Here is a 13,683-nt window from a genome sequence, read left to right as displayed (position 1 = left end):
AAATTTTTAGATAGTTTCCTACATATAGAGTACCTTTTGGAATTAGCTTACTGTGTAACTTAAAACACACCTATTTAACAGTTTAAATTTAGAATTAAGGAATCAGTGTCCTGGCATAATTTCAATCTACTCTGTAGTTTATATACTTAAATTGGATATCTTTTCATTTTTAACATTTATTTTTATTTGACTGTGCTAGGTCTGATCTTCAATCTTCATTGCAGCATATGGTAGTTGCGGCATGTGGGATCTAGTTCTCTGACCAGGGTTTGAACCCCAGGCCTCCTGCATTGCAGCCTGGAGTCTTAACCACTGGACCACCAGGGAAGTCCCTTCATTCTTTAACAGGTATATACCCTTTTATAGCAATGCTGTTCTTAACTTGGATTTGGAAATAATGCTTTATACTCCTAAAGGTCAATTAAAATTCAGTAATCAAAGTAGCTGTATACTAACATTAATTACTATGCACTATATTTTAATAGTCATATCACTATACTTAACATTGTTTGGAGGGGTGTTGTCAATTCTAAATACATGCACATAAATAACATGCAAACATGTCCCATTAGCATTTTTAAAAAATCTTTGGACCATTCCACTTGAAAATGAGTAATCCATTAAATAAAAACAACAAATAAACTTAAAAAAGATATTCCACTTTACTAATAAGCAAAGATATGCAAATTAAAACATTTATGTTTCATCTTTTAAAGAGGCAAAGATGCGTCAACAACAGTAAAATTGATATATATCAACAGTTTACCACAGGAGGAAATTATACTCAAATACACAATTGTAAGAGTAAAACTGATATAATCTCATTGGAGGGAAATTTAATATGTTTAAAATGTATACACCCTTCCACCAAGCAATTTTACTTGTAAGAAATTATGCTATTTTTAAGGAGATAAAAGCCCAAGTTCACCAAGATATTATTTATAATACAGGAATACTTCCTTTTATTGCGCTTTTCTTTATTGCACTTTGCAGATACTGCATTTTTTATAAATTGAATGTTGGTAGTAACTGCGTTATCAGATGATGGCTAGCAAGATTTTTACAATGAAACATTTTAAATTAATGTATGTGTTTTTTTAGACATACTATTATTTCACGGGTAACACACTACAGTGTAGTGTAAACATAACTTTTATATGCACTGGAAAATAAAAAAATTCATGTGACTCATTTTATTGTGATACCCACTTTACTATAGAGGCCTGGAACTGAATCAACAATATCTCCAAGGTATGCCTGTAATGAACAAGAAGAAATCTGCCTAAATGTTCATCCAAAAGAAACTTTTAAACTAGTTATGGTATACAAGGAGGCATTAAAAAGAATATCAAATAGCAGACTTTTTCTACTTGAGTGAAATAAATAGATTACAGGCAAGTATATATGTTATGATTACATTACTGTAGAGAAAACAACAAAAACAGTATGTTGCAGTATAAATTCAGAAGAAAATGAGAAAAGTTAAGACAAACAAGATGTTAAAAATAGGAGTTGTCAATCTACTTTTAACTTTATTTAAAAATTTGTTTGGGGGGAGGGGTAGAAAGACTCTCTGCAAAGAACAATCCCGTAGTACACCAGTCAGTCAGTCAGTTTAGGAATGTGAGAAAAAGACTGGGGCAAGATAAACTTGACAGCACTATGAAAGAGTGGCTTTTCTCTTCCCCTGAAGAGGGGTAAATAATGTCTTCACCCTTCCACATACTACCCCAATGGAAGTGTATATACTCAAAATGCCTGCTTTACCTTTGAGGATATTACTACTGACAAGTTATTACCGCTCTAGGATCCTAGTATTTCAGAGCAAACAGCATTTAATCTTACTTTCAACTGTTTACTGTGTATTTAGGTTCTTTCAAGTCTAAAACTATGTCATTAAAAAATTCCTGACCACTGGAAATTTTCAACAGATAGTGACAACTATTCCCTGCTTTAAATATAAACTGGAGAAACCATACACAAAATAGAAATATAGTCTTGTGGCACTTCAATTTCATTCCAGTATCTGAACTACAAAAAAATTATAACTAAGTTCACAGTAGCTTTCTTTTATCTTAACACAAGTTACCAGTGTATATATAAGAAGCTGTGAACAACAGAAGCTCTATGATATCCAGATACACAGCTCATGAGAAAAAGTCTTTACAATGCTAGTCAAAGAGCAAAACATCCACTTAGTTTTCAAATTAAATGTGCTCTGCCTTCCATGTCAGCTGCCAAGCAATAGGCTCTTTATGTCTTTCTCATTCATTACTGACTGATATAGCAGTTCTCAACATTTTCATTAGTTCTGTGATCATTCCGTGTTTTTCCCCTAATCTTTCAAATAAATCTGTCCATTTCCTTACTGATAAAAATTAGCAAGCTGATGGCACACAAGTTTCCTTTTAGAGCTTAACTTTTAAAAAATGTTATGCAACTTTATTTTCTACTTTTAATATTTTTTCTAGTGGAATATTTTTCAAAACATTTAAGCAAATCTTATTAATAGGTGACCTAGTATCAATGTGCTACTTAGATATATCTAAAATAAACTAAAGTTTATTTTAAACTAAGTTTAAACAAAAAAACTTCCATTTTACTGAATAAATTTCTGAGGATCCCAAAAAGAAATCATTCAAAATGTGATAGTCTAGTGTTTATTTTGTTACGGCAGTTACACTTGAATTTCAAAAATTTAAAACATATAAAAAGTGGTTAGGGACTAACATTTGTATCAACAGTTGATAAATGTCTAAGATTGTTTATTATACAGCAGGGTACAATGGTAGTGCTAATGCCAACAGGGCACCGTGGAAATTAGTCTAAAAATTATTATTAGGCTTTATACAAGCAACATCATTTGCTGCTGTTTTAGAATTTGGGGACACAGTCTGCTTCTAATGCTAAGCAGTCCATGAACACTTTTAATGTTATACAGTGTTATAGTAATTAGTTTGGCAAATGTTTCAAAATAAAGTAGAAATGTATTCATAACATCACAGAAATGCACATCCAGTTTTGTTTTCAATAAGAACCATAATAGGTACAGGTCAGAACTCTTCCCTATATGAAATAATTTACACACGATAAATGCTATAATATCACTATCTAAAATAATCACTAAATACAATTATTTTTCAGAAATAAACAAGCAAAGGCTTTTTTTCATTATCAAATATCAAAAACATAGAGAATGTATGTTTTTCAAACAAATGATATTCTAAAATTATTGGAATAATTTCAATGAATTCCGTAAATGTGCGACCTAAATCAACCAAGTATACTGAAGTACAACCATATTAAGAAATTGATGATCAGAAAATACAACCATATGAAATAAATTTATAATCCACAAAACTGTTTTTCAGGTCTTAAGGTCAAACAGTTCCACAGTTTACAGGTAAAACAGAGGCAACAAAAATGCGTGCTTGTCTTCAATAAGTAGTTATTTTATGCAGAGGATGTAACACTTTGCTTGTAGACAGCATGGTATGCATTTCTCAGCAAGACATAAGGAAAACAAGATTCCAAAAGATCCATTGTCAGGAATGGGGATTCCTGCACAATCTGAAAAATTCCAAAAATGTATTAATTCAAGTTATTTATAATGGAAACATTTACAGAAAATGAGTAAAGAATAATTTTATATTGCTCTTACTGGGAACACTTAAATTTTTACTTTTACTTTTAAAGTACTTTACTTTTACTTTAAAATCTGAAATGTAAATGTGCCATAGTGTATGCATTAAAACATTTTAAATCACTACTTCTCAATTAAATCAGTTAATCAACAGGAAATACCAAGCACTTGTATTGCCCTCAACAATATACCATTTATTTAAAATATGGTCCATATCATCAACTCTAATTGGTAACACAACACTAAGCTAAAAAGCCAAATCAAACCGCAGACCATCTATGATTAAGTGGAAAGCTGTTAAATTCTAGAGTTTTCAAAAGACAAGAAAAATCAATGTAGGCTAAAGTAATCAAAGTCTATCTAAAAAAGGGATCTGAGCTACAAGTATGTGGAATCATTATTAGGCTAGACACAGACCTCTGCAGATAAAGGAAAGTATTCTAAGTGAGGAAACATACTACAGAAACAAGCACAGCTGGCTTCATGGCAGTAAAGAGAAGGAATTGACTAGGCACAGAAAGTTGTAAGAAATGTTATTAGATGGGTGAGATGGAGTCAGAAAATAGAACATTTAGAAAACTAGGAAGAGATGAAACTAGGAAGACTTGGAAAATATAAAGCCTGAGTGTTTCCCAATAGGTTGAAAAACTATTTATAGAAGAACACTCTACAGGTAATGGTGATTCATTCTGTTGTTTTCTGAAATCCTTACCACATGGCAGTCTTTTCAGCAATTATTAGAAAGTGTGTGGCTTGGGTGGAGTGACTATAAATTGTCAAAAAAGTACATCAACTCTTATTACTATTTAATGACTAAAATACCAAGAAAATACTACCAGGAGTGACTGGAACCTTTTTGTGATTAACAAAAATTAAAATAAGACTTACCATATCTAGCAGTAAATAAACAGATTCTCTATTTCGTGTAGTTGTTTTATCTGTCTCCTGGCCAATTTTCAGCAGACTGGAGGATGCAAGCTTAAAAGTATACATACATTTTAAGTAAATAAGTTTTTTAAAAATAAAACTCACTATATATTTATAGTGAAAACTTTCACAGTATATTTATCTTCAGTATGCTTCAGCTTGCAACACATTTCAATAACAAGGTGAGCTTAGGTTCTATACTTTCAAGCAACAATTTAAGAGCTATTAAGGTATAAACAGACACAAAGATAATGAATGATACTGAAAAATTATTAGAATGATTTCCAATAATAATTATTGGAATAATAAATATTTGGTTAATCAAATATTCTTACTGGTCTTTAAAACTGATTTTTTTTAGAACAAGTTAAAAAAAAATAACCACAACAATTTAAATTCTTTTTTCTCTTCCCAACATCTGTATTAACTATATTTCTTAATTTCCAAATAAGAAAATTTCACACTGAGTTTGAGTTAATACTACTACAGTGAGATTAAGACATTAGGTCTTGAAAGAAGGAAATAAAATGAAAAAGAAAAATTTTAACTCTTAATACTGTTTTCTTTGAAATAGATGTTATTTTATTCTCCAATTAATACTACATTTGCTTTAAAAATTAAAAAAGGAATTTTTAAAAGCTAACAGGATTTGTAACTTGAAAAGATGCAAATATTCTAGTGTTCTTATATCATAAGTGCGTCTTTTAAGTAAAATATGAAAAGGTATGCTGATAAAGGAAAGAGAGAGCTACACTACCACAGAAACTAAGAGCAATACTTCATGAGGCTAGAGTCAGCATTACTACCTTCTTTTGGCAGTAAGTAGTAGTCTTATTTTTGAGTTTGTTTCCATTCACAGACTTTCTCCAAATAAATGGAAATAAATAAAATATATCCTTTTAGAGGGAACATTCATCCTTTGCCTCTATCTTTCTTTGTTTTGTTCTCTTTCAAACACTAGGCAAAATTCTAGAGCAGTCCAAACATCAGCTCAGAAAAAAAAGTCATACTGCAGAGCTCTAGAAACAAGAGACTGCTAAGCCAAAGGGGAAAAATGCTAAGCTAACTGCTCCTTGATTTTAATACCCTGTCTTTACCTGTTTCTTCTTCCAAAAATAAATAAATTAAGAGAATTTACTTTGTTACACCCCAAAGTTGTGATTTTAAATTTTCTCTAAAAAAAAAAAAAAAAAGTCATGAATTTTGCTTGATTATACATACCGCCAAAAATTCTTTAAGCCGATCTTCGATGCTTCCTTTGTGAATTGTAAACAAAGCTGCAGCGATCTGGTTGATGGCTTTGGCCAAGCAATGTATGTTGTTGCAGTGCCCTGAGAAAGTGCATATAGGGTTTGTGGTTTCTGTGTGACTTCAAAATATCAAATCTTTAATGACTTTATAATCTACATAAATAGTGGCATGATTAAAAACAGTTGGAGCATAACCTGCCTTGCCCTCTCTTCACTTTCATGAGAACTAGTGCTTTTAAAAATAGTGTAGAAGAGAGCAACAACCATTGCTGTATTGAACAGGCACATTTTCAAAAACCCCTAAAAGAAACCATACATCAGTTTTACACTGTTTTGGAAACTTATTAAGTGCTTAGCTGCTTTACGAACATTTCCCCATTCAATCCTTTAAAATAATCCTAAGAGTTGGATAGTCCCTTCACTACCCCCTGCCACATACACATGCAGGCACCCATAGGCTCACATCTATACACTTCATATGTGTATGTGAAACTGGGGCTTAGAAAAAGAAAAATTCAGTCTTTTAGGATTACACATCTAGTAAGTAGCAAAACTTAATCCACTTCTTATTGTGTTAAAAAAATACCTACTATATCAAAACTCATAACTCTCCCAATGCCAAAACAATTTTAAACTACTATTACCTTCTATAGCAGGGCTATACTGAGACATCACATTACTGGCCAGTGTGGGCAAAGAAACGGCCACAAACACCATGAGGAGGCAGGCAATTTTATATTCTTCTTCTGGACTTATGTTTTCTAAGGCAGAAAAATTACAAATAACATCAAGGTATTTCTTTCAAGATTAGTTAAGAGTTGATGATCTAAATCAGAAAAAGCACATTTTAATTTTTATGTATTTTACTCTCTATAGAGCTGATTACAATTTTGTTACAAGAAATATAGAATGCATAGAAATAATACACAATAGTATCATCCATTATCAAGCTGTTAAGTATATTTCAAGGACATCTAAAAAAACAGTAAGGCAAAATTTTCTTTTTCTTTTTTAAATTGTAAGGTTACTAGGACTAAAAATATATTTAGAATAACTGGAATCCTAAAATCTTCTACTTGATAACTAATAATAAACTATTTAATAGGAAAATTCTATGTTTCAGTATAGAAAATTATCTCCTAACTTACTGTGCCAAATCATCCAAAAAACTTCAATTTTTTTCTAAAACAGATATACATGTGATCTGATATTTACTATTAAAAAGATATAAATGTGTAAACTGGATTTCTAACCTCTTCATTTTAGAAGACAGGAGGAACCAGTCATAAATGAATATAAGTAACACTGTCCTAATGTTTTAATTATTTATTGTAAAATAATTTATCTAAAACATCTATTGTATCCATATACTAAAATGTGTGTGTTATCTAGGTACTTCACTTATCTGGTACCTGAGAGTCACTCCACTAACTATATATAATTAAGAATTTAACATAAGACAAGAGTCAGAATATATTTGAAAAATCGAGCTGATTATGACTATTCACAATAGCCAAAACATGATAACAATCCAAATGTCCATCAACAGATGAGTGGATAAAGATATCCATCAATAGATGAAGGGAATACTACCCAGCCATAAAAAAGAAGAAAACAATGCCAATTGCAGCAACATGGATGCAACCAGAAATTATCATACTAAATGAAGGAAGTCAGAAAGAGAAAGACAAACACCATATGATATCATGTGGAATATATACCATATAATATATGTGGAATCTAAAACATGGCATGGGCTTCCCTTGTGGCTCAATGGTAAAGAATCTGCCTGCAATGCAGGAAACCCAGGTTCGATCCTGGGGTCAGGAAGATCCCCTGGAGAAGGAAATGGCAACCTACTCCAGTATTCTTGCTGGAGAATTCCATGGACAGAGGAGCCTGACAGGCTACAGTTCATGGGGTCTCAAAAAATCAGACATGACTGAGCAACTAACACTTTCACTTTCAAACAACAAGGTCTTACCATAGCACAGGGAATTATATTCAATATCCTGTGATAAATCACAATGGAAAAGAATATTTATGTGTATAACTGAGACTTTGCTGTACAGCAGACTGGCACAACACCGTAAATCAATTATATACACTTCAATAAAATTTTTTTTAAACCTCGATGATTATAAAAAATACAGCCCTGGCAAATCAAGCTAGTCTCAATAATTATCCATGTGACTATAATGAACATATTGCATAAGTGATGAAACAAAACTAATGTCAAATCAAAAAAGAACTGATGAACTTAGTCAAACACCATGTTACATCCAAGGAAGTAGGGGAAGGCATTTTAGTACCAGAAACAGATGAAACATTTTACTTTGTGGAAAAAACTAGAATTCTGAGTAATACATTTTAAAGGGCTGATCTTAAAATATTTTAAATATTTAATATTACATAATAATGCACAGACTTTCTATGGTAAGTAGCTCTAGTCCAATTAAAATAGGATATACTTTCATATTTTTTATACATTTAAAAAATTTACATATTACGGTTTCTTTTTTTGGCTATGCCACAGCTTGTAGGATCTTAGTTCCTAACCACTGGACTGTCAGGGAACTCCCAAGACACCCTTTTCTAGATAACAATGTTTCTATCTATTAGATAATTTCCATCAGCAGACAAACACTTATTTTCCCATCTGAAAAATATCCTTCCCTTGATTTTACTTTTACCTCTAGCTACTACAGTTTTCTTTGCTCCCCTCCAGTAAAACTCTGCAAGAGAGTTGTTTTATACTCATTATCTCTCATTTCTTTTCTCCTATCTTCTCTTCAGCCCTCTTTAATGAGCTTTTTGCCTTTAAAAGGACTCCACTGACACTGCTCTTGCCACACCTATTAATTCTACACAGCTGACCATTTCCTTTCCACTCAAATGGAAGTGATTCCTTCCTGGTTTTTCTTCTCCTTCACACATCCCTCCTCAGTTTCTCTTTTGGTAGTTTCTCCTCTTCTCCCTGAACTCTTAAACTTGAAGGTGGCCCAGGACTGACTCTGATCCTCTTCACCTCTGCATACTAGATGGGCTTAATAACCTTATCCAGTCTTCAGACTTAAATATCTAATCTCTGTGATGACTGTGCTATAACATAAGCTCCAGAAGACAAGGACCTTGGTATTTTCTGCACTGATATATTCCAACTACCAAAAAATACACAAAAAACTCACTGATATAGGGCAGACACTTGAACAGGTAAGTATTACATCTATATTTGTGTTCCCTAGGTTATTTAATAAGACTACTACATAATTACTAATGTATTTTACCTGATTTTTGTGAGGAAAGAGCTACCACCAAGGCAGGATCAATCTCACAAGGTAATCCAGCAGCTGATGATAATTCATACACATTCATTGCAACCTAAAAAATATAAAAACTAGAGTAAGAAACATACCAAAAAATTTCTGAGAAATCTCACTTTAGTAAGAAAAAATACAGAATGTTTAAATTCGAGTTGCCTATAAGAACACTCAATTCAGTCAGTTCCGTTGTTCAGTCGTGTCCAACTCTTTGCTATCCCATAAATCGCAGCATGCCAGGCCTCCCTGTCCATCATCAACCCCCAGAGTTAACTCAGACTCACGTCCATCGAGTCGGTGATGCCATCCAGCCATCTCATCCTCTGTCATCCCCTTCTCCTCCTGCCCACAATCCCTCCCAGCATGAGTCTTTTCCAGTGAGTCAACTCTTCGCATGAGGTGGCCAAAGTACTGGAGTTTCAGCTTTAGCATCAGTCCTTCCAAAGAACACCCAGGGCTGATCTCCTTCAGAATGGACTGGTTGGATCTCCTTGCAGTCCAAGGGACTCTCAAGAGTCTTCTCCAACACCACAGTTCAAAAGCATCAATTCTTTGACACTCAGCTTTCTTCACAGTCCAACTCTCACATCCATACATGACTACTGGAAAAACCATAGCCTTGACTAGACGGATATTTGTTGGCAAAGTAATGTTTCTGCTTTTGAATATGCTATCTAGGTTGGTCATAACCTTCCTTCCAAGGAGCAAGCGTCTTTCAATTTCATGACTGCAAACACCATGTACAGTGATTTGGGAGCCCCCCAAAATAAAATCTTACACTGTTTCCCCATCTATTTCCCATGAAGTGATGGGACCAGATGCCATGATCTTTCTTTTCTGAATGTTGAGCTTTAAGCCAACTTTTTCACTCTCCTCTTTCACTTTCATCAAGAGGCTTGTTAGTTCCTCTTCACTTTCTGCCATAAGGGTGGTGTCATCTGCATATCTGAGGTTATTGATATTTCTCCTGGCAATCTTGATTCCAGCTTGTGCTTCTTTTCCAGCCCAGTGTTTCTCATGATGTACTCTGCATATAAGTTAAATAAGCAGGGTGCCAATATACAGCCTTGACGTACTCCTTTTCCTATTTGGAACCAGTCTGTTGCTCCATGTCCAGTTCTAACTGTTGCTTCCAGACCTGCATATAGGTTTCTCAAGAGGCAGGTCAGGTGGTCTGGTATTCCCATCTCTTTCAGAATTTTCCACAGTTTATCGTGATCCACACAGTCAAAGGCTTTGGCATAGTCAATAAAGCAGAAATAGATATTTTTCTGGAACTCTCCTCCTTTTTCCACGATCCAGCGGATGTTGGCAATTTGATCTCTGGTTCCTCTGCCTTTTCTAAAACCAGCTTGAACATCTGGAAGTTCATGGTTCACGTATTGCTGAAGCCTGGCTTGGAGAATTACTTTACTAGCGTGTAAGGTGAGTGCAATTGGGCAGTAGTTTGAGCATTCTTTGGCATTACCTTTCTTTGGGATTGGAATGAAAACTGACCTTTTCCAGTCCTGTGGCTACTGCTGAGTTTTCCAAATTTGCTGGCATATTGAGTGCAACACTTTCACAGCATCATCTTCCAGGATTTGAAATAGTTCAACTGGAATTCCATCACCTCCACTAGCTTTGTTCGTAGTGATGCTTTCTAAGGCCCACTTGACTTCACATTCCAGGATGTCTGGCTCTAGGTGAGTAATCACACCATCATGATTATCTTGGTCGTGAAGATCTTTTTTGTACAGTTCTCTTGTGTATTCTTGCCACCTCTTCTTAATGTCTTCTGTTTCTGTTAAGTCCCTACCATTTCTGTCCTTTATTGAGCCCATCTTTGCATGAAATGTTCCCTTGGTATCTCTAATTTTCTTGATGAGATCGCTAGTCTTTCCCATTCCGTTGTTTTCCTCTATTTCTTTGCATTGATCGCTGAGGAAGGTTTTCTTATCTCTCCTTGCTATTCTTTGGAACTCTGCATTCAGATGCTTGTATCTTTCCTTTTCTCCTTTGCTTTTTGCTTCTCTTCTTTTCACAGCTATCTGTAAGGCCTCCTCAGACGGCCATTTTGCTTTCTTGCATTTCTTTTCCATGCGGATGGTCTCTGTCTCCTGTACAATGTCACGAACCTCTAGAGAATTTCAAAAACTTGGCTGAAGAAGGAACTATACAGTACAACTAACTATACTCAACAGCTGACTTAGTACTGTGTATGTGTTGCTGATTATAACTTTATACTATCAGGCCAAACAAAACTTGTATATTTGCAGTGACAAATTCCAATAGAATCATTCTAAACCTATTATTTTTCTTGGAAACATAGGTGTAAGAGCAAGATCAAGCCAAAAGATATGGAAAAAAAAAAGTGAATCAAAATTAATGACCTTATGTTTATGTCCATACTTTAAAAATTACCGTAGTTCAGTGCCTAATCATGTTGTATATCTAAATACAGTAAATTCTTTATTAAAATAGATTTTTAAAGAAGTACTAATTTAAAACCCTATAAAGCAAGTTCTAATGACTAGTGTTTTTTGGTATCACATATGGATCTCAAGGATATTCTGACTGCTCAACATTTCAGTTCAGAAACTACCTAGACAGGATTGCTCTTGATATTACAACAGCTTTACAATCTAGTATAAATTTAACTGTAAAAACCCAGCTATAATACAACGTTGAATATATTTAACTTTACAATGAACAAACAAAAAGTTCTCTGAAAATACTAAAAGGAAGAAAAGGAAGAAATGAATACTTGGGGATTCAGGAATATTTCTTAGGAGATGGCAATTGAATCAGGCTTTAAGATAAATAGATTTCAAAAGGCAGAAATATAAAAAGCCAGGATTTTCATTAAGAATAATTACAGACCAAATCAGAAAATGTGCGAAGGTACACAGCAAAATTTGGTCATCTTACAGGATTCGAATGAAAAGAGGGGAAAAGTAACAAAGTGAGAAGAGCAAGAGAAGGATGCAACAAGTGCTAAAAGCCTCAAAAATAAATTTGAGAAAACAGCTGAACACCAGACAAAAAGTTTAGAAATAACTTTTTAAAGTCAAGGCTTTTCAAACTACACAAAACAAAATAATCTTTCTGAAACATGAAAATAATAATCTTTAAGAAATAATAATCTTTAAGAAACATGAAAACTTAGAAAATATGGATAAAATAGCTCACTTACTAGATGTGTGTGTATGCATGCGTCCTAAGTCCCCTCAGTTGTGTCCGATTCTTTGTGACCCTATAGACCATAGCCCACCAGGGACCTCTGTCCATGGGCTTCTCCAAGCAAGAATACTAGAATGGGTTGTCATGCTCTAGTCCAGGGGATCTTCCCAACCCAGGGACTGAAGCTGCATTTCTTACCTCTCCTGCATTGGTAGGTGGATTCTTTACCACTAGCGCCGCCTGGGAAGCCTGTTCTAGATGTGTAACCACTGGTAAATATTTGCTGTGATTCAATCAGTGGCTGTATTTCGCTGCCAATAAATTTTCAAAATGAAGACTGTGGATGCTCATAAGGTTACTAACCTTTCTATTTAAAACAGGATATTAATTAAAAAAAATTATAACCCATAATTAACATCCTTTTATAAGACTTTTTAACATCAATTTTAAAAAGCTGAATTTAGCTTTATTTAAAACACAACAACTCTCATTTCATTGGTTTTTTCATTCTGCTTATGACCATGTATTGGAGAAGGAAATGGCAACCCACTCCAGTACTCCTGTCTGGAAAATCCCATGGACTGAGGAGCCTGGTAGGCTACAGTCCGTGGGGTGGCAAAGAGTCAGACACGACTGAGTGACTTCACTTCACTATGACCATGTATAAATAGCTATCAGTTTAAGGAAAAGGCGACTGACCTGCATCACCAAGAGCGGCCTGGAGAGCATCAACCAGGGCCTGTGGCGATGACGGACAGTGAGAAGGTCCGGTGAGGCCAGCAGCATCCGTCTGTCCCGCCCGCCCAGTTTGCCCTCCGGCCACGGACACGGTGGGGCGATGACTGGAAGACCCTGGCTCCCTTCCCCTCCCTGCTTCTTGTGTGTGTGTGTGTGTGTGTGTGTGTGTGTGTGTGTGTGTTGGGGGGGGGGTTGTCCACCTCTGCCACCCCCGCCCCTCTCCTGGACAGTCTGCCAACCACCCACTCCTCCCGGAGGAGGGACTGAGCTACTGTGCGCCTGGAAGTGGGGGCTGGGGTGGGGGTGAGCAATCCCTCCAGACCTGGGGAGCTCAGGAAAAAGTCTGCCTTCTCTTAAGCTTTCATTTGAATATTGTGATCTGGTTTTTATTTCAAAATATAAAAAAGCAAACCCAACTACAATGGCCTTTTCACCCTTCTTACACTTTGTAACCTATCTCAGTCTCGCCTCATTGCTCCTCTGACAGCACTCTGTTACTACTGCTCATTTCATTCATATTGTCTGTTTTTGTTTGTTTTTTTTTTTTTAAGAAACTTGAATTCAACTTGTCTATCTTTTTCTACTGAGTATATATATTATATAAATTATACATACACACACACACATATGTCAGGCTAACTCG

The 13,683-nt window shown here is 34.8% G+C and overlaps 1 protein-coding gene across 2 annotated transcripts in view; it reads right to left on the bottom strand.

Annotated features, from left to right (window-relative positions):
- Positions 1–2,646: 2,646 nt before the first annotated feature.
- The window catches only part of NCKAP1 (NCK associated protein 1), a 106,561-nt gene continuing 95,524 nt past the window's right edge, over positions 2,647–13,683 (bottom strand). For both annotated transcript variants that reach the window (XM_055572004.1, XM_055572005.1), the window contains 5 exons: positions 9,108–9,201; positions 6,465–6,581; positions 5,792–5,901; positions 4,532–4,621; positions 2,647–3,570 (listed from right to left, as the gene is read on the bottom strand). In XM_055572004.1, coding sequence (XP_055427979.1) covers positions 3,454–3,570; positions 4,532–4,621; positions 5,792–5,901; positions 6,465–6,581; positions 9,108–9,201 — 528 coding nt within the window. In that variant the 3' untranslated portion in view covers positions 2,647–3,453. The remainder of the gene's footprint in view (positions 3,571–4,531; positions 4,622–5,791; positions 5,902–6,464; positions 6,582–9,107; positions 9,202–13,683) is intronic.

The sequence above is a fragment of the Bubalus kerabau genome, chromosome 3, assembly GCF_029407905.1.
Source record: "Bubalus kerabau isolate K-KA32 ecotype Philippines breed swamp buffalo chromosome 3, PCC_UOA_SB_1v2, whole genome shotgun sequence".
NCBI classification, from domain to species: domain Eukaryota; kingdom Metazoa; phylum Chordata; class Mammalia; order Artiodactyla; family Bovidae; genus Bubalus; species Bubalus kerabau.
The sequence above is the reverse complement of the archived record's forward strand: the minus strand, read 5'-3'. Positions and strand labels throughout refer to the sequence as shown.